This window comes from Mytilus galloprovincialis, chromosome 14 (genome assembly GCF_965363235.1).
Source record: "Mytilus galloprovincialis chromosome 14, xbMytGall1.hap1.1, whole genome shotgun sequence".
Taxonomy (NCBI): Eukaryota; Metazoa; Mollusca; class Bivalvia; order Mytilida; family Mytilidae; genus Mytilus; species Mytilus galloprovincialis.
In genome coordinates, this window is record NC_134851.1 from 44727018 (window position 1) to 44738432 (window position 11415).

Consider the following 11415-nt stretch of genomic DNA (forward strand, 5'->3'; position numbering starts at 1 on the left):
TTTTGGAATTTTGGATCCCTAATGCTCTTCAAATTTGTACTTGTTTTGGCTTTATGCATATTTTGATATGATCATCACTGACGAGTCTTATGTAGACGAAACGCGCGTCTGGTGTACTAAATTATAATCCTGGAACCTTTGATAACTATTTACTGTAACGTTTATTATCTCCTTGTTTTTGTGAGGAGACTGAAAATGTCAATAGTGCGAATGGAAATTTCTATTCTTGTTAGAGATACTGATCTCTGACAATGTCTGATGAAACATCAAACACTTGAAAGGGGATTTAATCCTATTTTATAATACCATACAGCGATATAATTTAAGACGAAACATCCTCATTTGCAAAGTTATTGATGGGCTTTTAAAAGTAGGTTCACCAACATCCGTGACTTAAGAATGTTTTAAACATATTGTGACTTTATAAATATTAATGTGTCTATTTTATGCACAGCGTGTACATAATTTTAAACTCTTCAAACTATCCAATAATGTAAGATGAAGAACATATGGACATAAACCGAACATCGAATTTGAATTTTGAAAATCAACTAACAAAACAAAATATCTTTTTAATCAATGTTATTGATAGTTTGATATAGGATCTCAAAACAGAAGAGAACGTGACGTTTATTAACTTTGTGGTATGGGCTTTGCTCATGGTTGAAGTCCGTATGGTGTCATCTTTAGCAGTTAATTCTATATGTTCTTTCTCTCTTTTGGAGAGTTGTTTCAATCATACCACATCTTCTTTTTTATATTGTATTGTATTACGAACTACAAAAAACTAGTAAAGTATATTAGCAAGCAATCATATGTAGGCCTACATAGATACCAATAATAACGTTGCGCGAAAAAAAAATCTGACTCAGATTTAAACTGATACCCCCCCCCCCCCCCCCGTCCCTTTTTGAAGTTAAGTGGTTGCTTCTTTGTGAAAGCCATTTTGATGATTTGCAGTAGTTTAAATATACTAAAGATGTAGTGACTACGCATTAGAAAACGTAGGTTGCACCAGCATGCTTACAGACGGAAAAAAAGGATTGAGATATTAAGGATCACTGCATTTTTATCTTTTCTGTTTGTTTCAAAGGTATGTCTTCTCCAAGGAGTATTTAGCAGTAGTTTAAGGGGGTACCGTACACCTAAGAAAAGATAACTCTTACTAAAATTCTGAGTTAACTAACGTCAATTAAGTGTTTTAAAATACGCCTCATATTACAAGCGTTTTATTGACATGGAATAGTTGTTTACCTGTTGTTATGAAGCAGACGGTACATCACTGTCATAATGGAACAGCGTAAACGTAATACGTTTGGTAAATTTTCAAGATCTAAATCTGCCGATAAGAAATCGAGTCGTTCAGATTACTTCAAATGGTTAAATGATGGCAGGAAATTGGAAGATTCTCCGCAAGTCGGCTTGCGTAATGATCATGGCAATTACGTATACGAGTATCTGGATGTTGGGGCCGAGGCTGAATTGGAAGGTGATAACACGTCTGATGTATCAAAATCTTGGACAATTGGGAGAAGAATTGTAGAGTGGAATATGCTGTCGGAAGGAATGTATTGCTGTACTTGCAAGTGTCCACTTCACCTGTCAGATATTGTAGGAGAACGATTGTTTGGGCTAGGTGGTCTACTGATGGTAGATTGTAAACTGTGTCATACTGTTACTGATGTGCATTTTGGGAAGAGAGGACCATCTGGAAGTTATGACATCAACACAAAAGCTTCCATAGGTATGATTATATCACATGACTGTAAATTATAATACTAATTAGTCTGTATGATGCTAATATTTACAATTTTTGTTTTACTGTTTACAGGGGCGGATCCAGCCATTTTAAGAAGGGGGTTCCTAACCCAGGACAAATGGGTGTTCCAACTACATGTCCCCATTCAAATCCATTGATTGTCCAAAAAAAAGGGGGTATCCGAACGCCCCCCCCCCCCCCCCCCCTGAATCTGTGCCTGGTTTACATTTAACATGTTGCATTGTTTATTTGACATTTGACATAATTATATTTAAATGCATTCATGATTTTTTGTTTAAAAACTAAAAAGAGTCCTTGGGGTCAATTACTACTAATTAATGTGTCTAACTTAAACAGTGCATATATATATATTGCTTGCAAACTTGGGCGAATTGTTGTGTTAATTGTGAAAGCTTTTTAGATTAAACATGATTAAGGCATATAGGAGACAAGTGCCTGTAGATAAATTACATGTTACATGTATAGCAAATTAATTGTTGAAAATATTGTTATTGTTCAATAAACATCAACAACTTTCAACCCCTCCATTCTTATCTTCTTCATAGCCTAATTAGGCTTTGAAAAGAGTTAAAATAACTAATTATAAGCTGTGAAATTTTTTTTAGGGCTTCACCATTAAATGTACAACTACATGTACATCATCATATCATGTTAATATTCTTAGATATTTTGTAAGCCAAGTCAGAGAAATTAGCACAGGACTGACAGCTTGTGTCCTGTAAATTTATCTTCATTTTAGGAAATTTTATAGAATTTTACAATTTAAAGAGAAAAAAATTACCATCTTTACTAAAGTTTATAACACAACTGTTTCTTAGTCTTGAAAATGCAGGTGTGTATATTTTCCATAATTAAGCAATCAATTGTCTTTCTCAATTTTTGATTATACCTCATATTCTATTAAAGGAATGATACATGCAGGGATGGGCCCAACTCATCTGCAGAACTTTCTAGCAGAATGTAACCTGCCATCCATTACAGAGAGCACATTAAGGAAAAAAGAGAAAGAATTAAGTGGACAAATTAAAAATGTAACAATCCAGTCCTGCAATATGGCACAAAGAGAGGAAAAATCACTCAGCACAAATGGCAATGTAAGTATTAAATGTATGCATACAAAGTGGAATATCCAGACAATATGCCTCTTTCTAGAAAACTCAGTCCTTTTTAACCCCCCCCCCCAAAAAAAAAAAATATCCTTATATTGTGTAACTTCATGGAGAATGATCATGTAATGCTTCATTGTTTATTATGGACTATAATAGGACTGTGTGTCTTATGAAAGTAAAAAATGTATATATATAACATCAAACATGTTTTAAAAGCTGATTTTTTATTATTTCATAAACAGAATAAACAACCATACATGTACATGTACATGCATGTACAGATCAAGACTTTTCACCACCTAAAATTGCATAGGACAGCAAAATTTTTATTTGATTTAATAGTGAGGACCAGCAAAATTTCTTTAAGGACCACAAAAACAATAATTTCTAATTTCTTGCAAACATATGCACCCAAAATATTTTTTTGTGTTCTTAATAATGTATTTGCAGCTTACTACACAACTAGGTATCCTAAAGGTTAAGGTACATGTAAGGTCAATTTATAATAAACTTGCTGGGACTTTTTTTTTTATAAGAAATGCAATCTTTTCTAGATTGAAGCAAGTTTTGATGGTGGCTGGCAAAAGAGAGGCTCTGGTTGGAATTATAATAGTAATACAGGTAAATACATAATTATATAATATAATGTCTGACATTCATGATTTACTTACTGTATGTTGTTATATTTTGCTGAATCAATTACTAATATAAATAACTTAATTGGACAAAGCATTAATTTCACTATTTAAATTGATATGAGAAGCTGTAGTTAAAGAAATATTTTCCCATACTTATATTTATTCAATCCCTAGGGTAGATCTCTTTAACTTACCTGGTTCAATTATAGCAAATAGGATTATTTTGTATACATTAAAGAAGTTAGATGTGTTACATTGTACATGATTGTTAGTGACTCGACTGTCCACCAGAGCTCACACGAAAAGTAGACAATTTATAGCTACACAACTATAAAACCTTCAACAATGAGAAAAAGTTATATCCAACATGAAAAATACCAAACAATTCAAATGAAAAAACTAACAGCATAATTAATAACAAAACAATTTATGAAGAAAATATGACAGATATAAACTATCAACCACTGAACTACAGGCTCTTTATTATCAGTATCTGTTCGTCATATTAATCTGTAACATGACATCATTCTGTTAGCATTTCATTAAAATACCCGTTATCTCACACCCCTATTCAAATCATAACAATATTTAATTAACTGTTAATTTATAATTGCATCATGTTAATGTAATACCTTTTTCTTTTTATTCTGGCAGGACATGCAACTTTTATTGGAAAGGAGACAGGAAAGGTGCTGTCATTCGATTTAAGAAGCAAGACATGTAATATTTGTGAGTTCCATCAAAACAAAAAAGAGACAGTTCCGGAGCATGAGTGCCATCTGAATTGGCATGGGTCTAGTAAATCCATGGAGGCAGATATGGCGGTGGCAATGGCCCACAGATTAAAAGATGATGAATGTGAAATTAATGGTATGTTTCATATTCAAAATAGAGAGTTCCCCAAAATGCATTGAAAATATCATATAAAGGGAAATAACTCTTATTTCCACAATTCTTTCAAATTTGAAAGGTGATCATTTTGTAATTTTTACAGGAAACTTGGATTTTGTTCTTACACTTTTATGACATAGAATCAATTGATTTTTTAGTTAATGATATAACATGACCAATGTAATGTAAAAAACGGTTTGTATTTATTTAAGTTGCTTTATTAATACATTAGCTACATGTAATTAAATAAGGCAGAATATAACAGCTATCACTATTTTCCAAATAAAAAAATATGCTTGCCGTTGTATATCTTGACCTTTTTGTAGGTTAATAATTATTCAATCTTCATTTCAGTCATACATGCTGATAATGATGCTTCAACAACAGCAAGACTTGAAGTTGAGTTTGGAAACATACAGAAAAAAGATGACCAGAACCATGTGAAAAAAGGGTTATCAACAAGCTTGTATAATATTTCAAAGAGGTATTTTACAAATTAATTTTAGTGTTACAGATATGTCTATGACAAGGCTAAAGCCCATCCTTAACTAAATCAAATCTTACGTAAAGATCTTATTATATTGATCTGTGAAGACTACTTACTCTTAAAAAAACATTAAAATGAAATTTCAATTTTGTGTTTTTCAAAGACATATATATAAAGATTTTTGTGTTATCTGAATTCACAAACATTACATTGAAAATTAAAAAAACTATTATTATCGCTATTTTGTGCATTTTTCCTTTGATCTTTTTTTGTGATGATTTCTCATATCATGCTACTCGCTTGAGATGGAAAATTATCGCTAGAAAATAAGGAGGCATGTGGCATTGCTAATGAAATTGACAATGTCGCCATACAATGTAGTTAAAATAGTGATAAACAGATTATTTTCTGCTCTATAGTCGGGTTGTTGTCTCTTTGACACATTTCCCCTTTTATTCTCAATTTTATCATTGGTCATCTCAACTCGATTGCTTTTCTCGTTGAAATTATCATCAATGATCTATAAGTATATATATATGAATAATCTTCATTGCTTATGGAAGAACCAAACAGTTTTTAGTGAGGCTATATTAAGTTTAGAATAGAAAAGCATACATTAAAAAAATAGAAACTAGGACCTTTTTTTTCTGAAAATTAAAAGGCAGATGCATGATTCCATGATTGAAGATCTCATCCATGCCCCATAAAAGTCTAAAGATTTAAAAAAAAAATTACATTCATTATTTGTTTCTTATTTTGCAGTTACAAAGAATTGCAAAAGGATGAAACAAAACAATATATATTGAGGTGCTTTATGTATGCCATTAAGGGAGGTGACAATGAAGATGACATTAAGATTGGGCTGCAAAGAATTGTACCACATATTTTTGGATCACATGAAAATTGTAAAGATGCTGACTGGTGTAGCTATCATCAAAATCCAGAAAAATTTATGTAAGATCTTCTATACTGGTATTGACAACATATTATTTTCTGTATTGTCTTGTTTCTTAAAAAAATAATAGATATAAGAAGATGTGGTATGAGTGCCAATGACACCTCTTCCATCCAAGTCATAATTTTTAAAAAGAAACAAATTATACATATGTCAATCTTAAAAATTGATTCTTTAATATGCTGAACCTAACCGTGTATTAAGTTTTTGGATTTATGGCACGGTTTTTAAACTGGTCTACATTGAGGTCCAACAGGTTAAAAATTAAACTTTGTTTGATTTCATAAAAAATTGAATAATAGGGGTTCTTTGATATGCTAAAACTAACAGTGTATTTAGATTCTTAATTTTTGGTCCCGTTTTCAAATTGATCTACATTAAGATCCAAGGGGTCCAAAATTAAACTTTGATTGTTTTTAACAAAATTTGAAATCCTGGGGTTCTTTGATTGGCTGAATCTAAACATGTATTTAGATTTTTGATTATGGGTCCAGTTTTTTAGTTGGTCCAAAATTAAACTTTGACTAAAAATTTAATATATACCATGTATATGGGGTTCTTTGATATGCTGAATCTAACCGTGTATTAAGTTTTTATAATTTTGAGCCCCATTTAAATTGGCTCACATTGAGGTCCAAAGGGTCCAAATTAAAATTTATTTGATTTAAAAAAAAAAGAGGAATATATCGGGTTCTTTTATATGCTGAATTTAACCATTTATTTAGATTTTTGATTTTAGGTCAGATCTCTGCAGTTGTATTAAGCTGCGCCCTCTTTTTTCTAAGACCTCCCCTTTTTCTTAACACCTCCTGGCACTATTTTAAAATTTCTTGATCTGCCCATTTACAGAAATATAGAGCATACATGTATATCTATGCTAACACTAAAGTTTCAGGTTAAGTATTTTGTGCAAATTCAAATTTGAAATGTAAACTTTTTTTTCATTTTATTCATCTCCATTTCAGGTATAAAAGTTTACCAAATGGGAAACCACTCAAGTCTGAGGGATTAAAGGTTGAATTGAATAATTTAGTGACAAAAATGATTGGTAGGAGTAATTCTTTAAATGATCTTGGATCTACACAGTCAAATGAAAGCTTTAACCAGCTTGTATCTGTAAAGGCACCTAAATCAAGGTAATTCATAATTATGTGGTATTAAATTAAATGCATTTCAGTTCCCATTCTTAAGCAATAATGAATATAAGTATAAAAAAATATGTCGTATGATTACTGTACCAAAAAAAACAACTCTATACAATAGACCGAATGACTCAGAAATTAACAGCTATGGTTACAGTAAGGCCTTTAACAATGAGCAATTCTCATATGAAAAAGTTAGCTATAAAAGGCCCCAAATCACAAATTTATATAAGAAGATGTGGTAATAGTGCCAATGAGACACCTCTTCTATCCAAGTCACAATTTGTAAAGAGAAACCAATTATACATATGTCAAAGTACAACAGTCAACACAATTTAAACAAGAAAACTAAAGGCAAAATTAATGTAAAAAATAAAATAAATGAAAAACAAATATGTAACATTGCAATTACTGACAGCTAGTTGAAAGCCAATATCAATAAAAATAAATACATGTAAAACTTAATTTTCTTGTCAGACAGGTTGCAGTTTATTAGTTTTCAATGAAGGGAGTTAATACTATCATAGTAAAACTTTATATGAAAATATTAATCTTTTGCAAAGAGTCTTCATATTTTGTGAGTTGGTATGTTACTGTTACCTGCACCTTTGACATCAAGTTCAAATAAATGAAGAGGGGAATATATTTTAATGTACTTAAATAGTTCTTCATACTCTTTTTTAGACATTATGGTGGATCATGCTCACTTCAGAATAGGCTATCTGCAGCTGTGCTTCAGAAAAATGAAGGATATGGCTACTTATCCAAGGTAACTATGAAAATTTTTACATCTTATTTTTGAATGAAGGATGACATAGTGTTTGAATACGATTTCTTCATTTTCTTCATTTTCTTTCCTTTTCTATTTCTTTCTTCTTCTTCATCTTTTCAGAAAAGCCTGTTCAGACCATAACTTTATTAATCTGATGTAGCATATAATGAATTTAAAGTATGTGGGTATATTACTTGTCTCAAGTTCCAGGATTGGTAACTAAGACCTTGACCTGAAGTTCATGAAAATTAAATTTCTAGTACTCCCTGTATGTCCACTCCATGACTTTTCGTCCGTCTGACCATACTCTCATCCTCTTTCCTTACCTCACTCTAACTGAAGTTTTAACTGAAGTTTGCCTAATCAGGGAAAGTGAGTCACTTAATGTTCTAGAGTCATGCCCCTTTATAACTTGGAAAAATGCAAATTGTTTTGTTTCCTTACTCTAACATTAGTTTGACTTTATATAACTGATACATATAAGAATCACAACACTCAGACAGAGTTCAAATTTGTGTTGTAACTCATTTGTTAATCTATAGTTCTGTCCCTTTTTAACTTGGAAAATTGCAAAGCTACAGCGGAGGCATTTATGACATCTTACACATTCTCCCTTCATAAATTTTATCTTTTTGAAACCATGTTACATGTTGCATCCAATGTTTATATACAAGGAGATTACTGTAACAGTATTGCTTTTTTAGCCCTGCAGATGTAAATTGTCACAAATTATGTTTATCTAGTATGTAACTCAATTATCTTTGACTTTCTTCTCAAATTGTTATCTTTATAAATAAGAAGATGTGGTATGTGTGCTAATGAATCAACTATTTATCCAAGTCACAATAAATAAAGAGTTACAATTATAGGTCAAAATTTGTGTTCAAGATGGAGATTACTGTTTTTTTTCATGATTTTTAATATTTTAATGCATATATGTATTACATTTTAATTATGTTGCAATTTTTGTTTAGATCAATGAAGCAGCAAACCTCTCTCCAGGAGAATTTACGATGGCAATTTCGGCTGTAAGAGATCAAAAAATGGAAAAACGGAAAGAAAAGAAAAATTCAAAGGAATACAAAGTCGACCGTATACAAAAGAAAAGGAACCGCAATACAAATGAGCGTAAACATCTTGTAAGAGAAGGTAAAACCTATGGATCTCAAATGGAGTTTGATCAACAACAGGACCCTGAGCTTACCACAGAAATTCCACTTCCCTTTTATCTTGATGGCACTGAATGCAAAGTTTTTTTTGATTTAGAAACAACAGGCTTGGGAAGGAATAGCGACATCATTCAAATAGCAGCTAAGTCATATTCAAATAGTTTTAATAGGTATGTCATTCCAAGAGTGGACATTCAAATTGAGGCCAGTAAGATAACTGGTATAACTTACAGCCATGGAACGAATAAGATGTATGTTCGAGGACAAATAGTTGAACCGGTGTCACTTCATAAAGCTCTACTTGATTTCATACATTTTTTAAAGGAACAGAATCAGCCAATACTATTAGGTCATAACATTTGTAACTTTGACATTCCTGTAATTGTTAACAAATTGAAAGAATATAATTTGTTTTCTACATTTTGTAAAACAGTGAAAGGTTTTATTGACACAATGAAAGTGGCTAGAAAGTATATTCCCAAACATGATGTAGAAAATTTTAAGCAGCAGACTCTTGTCAAACAGTTTGTAGGAGAAAATTACCTTGCCCACAATGCAATAGAGGATGTGGATTCATTAAAAACATTATATGACAGTAAACTTGCCTTACTTGTGAAATCTGATGATGTATTTGCCATTTCATACCACAATTGCATGGACTCCTACTCTGGCTTACTAAGTAGTAAAATTGTTTCAAGGCCAGTTTGCATCCAACTAGCAAAAGATGGTATATCGTTGAAACACCTCAAACTGGCATCTGTACGAGATGTAAATGGATTGAAATTTGTCTTACAGGACCATAAGATACCACCAAAGAGTGTGAAATGCATTCAGGATTTCTTTCAGACTGAGGAATGAATTTTGTATGGCCAAAAAATAAATATCTGTCTGCGTTTTCTTATAACCTGACTGTGTCAACCCGAATACTTGTTTTATTATTCTCCCAACACAATGAATTTGCCAGGGTTAAGATGTTTCAGTCAGTCAGTTTGTCTGTCCTTTTTTTGTTAGTTAAACTCCTTAAAAACGGCACAACATAATTTAATGAAACTTAGAAGGTGGTAAGAATGCAATTAGTGTGTACATAAAACAAAGTTATATGAAAAATTGATTCCCTGCATTATAATTTTATATTTTGAGTTATTGTCCTAGTTCAATTGACACTGAATAATAAAGAATTTGCCATTTTTCGTCTGCAGAAAAAATGACCGCCAAAGTCAAACATTCTTATTACTAGTGGTTGGATATTGTACCCTATCATATAGATATGCCAAAAACTATTTCTCTTAAGCTACTAAAAAAAATAAGAACCAAACTTTAAAGTCTCATGATGGTCAAAATTGCAAGGAACACACCACTTTATGTTAACCCATCTGATATACCAAAGATGTAAGAACAAGGTCAAAAGTTATGGCTTGGTCATTTTCATGCAAAAAAAAACTACATTAAGTTGACTTTATGGTCAAATTGAGAACACATGAAGGTCATCATGGTGCAACACACATTATCTGATGATGATTCATCTACATACCAAAGATCTAAGGCCAAGGTCAAAAGACAACATGGCATGGTAGAGTGCTTATAGTAAAAAGTAAAATTGACCTTGAGGTCAAATATAAGGTCACATGAAGGTCACCACAACAAAGGACACTCCATCTCATTATTATACATCCTCATACAAAAGATGCAAGACCTATGTCAAAAGACAAAAAAATACATATGGCCTTGTTTTTTTATTCTATCAAAAAATACATTTATTTGACCTTGAGGTCAAAGTACAAGGTCACGTGAAGTCATCATGAAATTTGACATTCTACCTCATGATGATACGTATACATACAAAATATCTAAGCCCTAGGTCAAAAGACAAGAAAACTATGCCCCAAATATACTATCAGAATGAAAATTGCTCTTATTTATTGAGGGTGGTGGTATTATAAAAAAATGAAATTGAAAAAAATCTGGTGGTTAAAAGTTTATAATATTTTACAAATTTAACAAACTAATATAGCAGTACAAATGGTTAGTTTTAAAAAAAAATTAAACGACACATTTTTTTTTTTTTTTAATTTCGTCTTCAAATACTGGACCCAAAAAAGTCACTTTTGCGGGCTGAATTTAAGACCCCCCTTTTTTAATTCGGACAAAAATTTAAATCCAGAACAAAAAAAATACAAGCAAAAGGAACTGGTGAACTAATATTTGCCTTAGTTTTCACTATTAACTATGCTTTTGTCAATTTAGGATCATTTTTATTTTTTTTAACATATATACCCCTATACCCATATTTCTGAAACCTCAAAATTATGCTAATATTAGCATGTAAAATATGTCATATTCGAGTTGCCAAAACTTTTTAACGTATGGTTCAAATCCTTCGAATTTTTTACAAAATGTTTAGCTTAACCAAGTTTATCAATGGGATAAAAACAAGAAAAATTAAACGACAGGTTTTTTTTGGTGTTTAGTGTT

General features: G+C 31.4%; 1 protein-coding gene across 1 annotated transcript; it reads left to right on the plus strand.

The window, feature by feature from the left end:
* The first annotated feature begins 1129 nt into the window (after nucleotides 1–1129).
* LOC143058391 (uncharacterized) lies at nucleotides 1130–9867 on the plus strand. The gene is made up of 9 exons (XM_076231892.1): nucleotides 1130–1744; nucleotides 2687–2874; nucleotides 3444–3510; nucleotides 4182–4397; nucleotides 4773–4902; nucleotides 5668–5859; nucleotides 6826–6996; nucleotides 7687–7771; nucleotides 8749–9867. The coding sequence occupies exons 1-9, from the start codon at nucleotides 1291–1293 to the stop codon at nucleotides 9799–9801; spliced, it is 2556 nt and encodes an 851-aa protein (XP_076088007.1). The 5' UTR covers nucleotides 1130–1290; the 3' UTR covers nucleotides 9802–9867.
* The last annotated feature ends 1548 nt before the right edge of the window (nucleotides 9868–11415 follow it).

Excerpts from the sequence above, each read along its gene's own strand:
- LOC143058391 (XM_076231892.1), top strand. The coding sequence starts at position 1,291 with ATGGAACAGCGTAAACGTAATACGTTTGGTAAATTTTCAAGATCTAAA. Across the intron at positions 1,745-2,686 it reads CAACACAAAAGCTTCCATAG|GAATGATACATGCAGGGATG; the intron begins GTATGATTATAT and ends ATTCTATTAAAG. Across the intron at positions 4,398-4,772 it reads TGATGAATGTGAAATTAATG|TCATACATGCTGATAATGAT; the intron begins GTATGTTTCATA and ends TCTTCATTTCAG.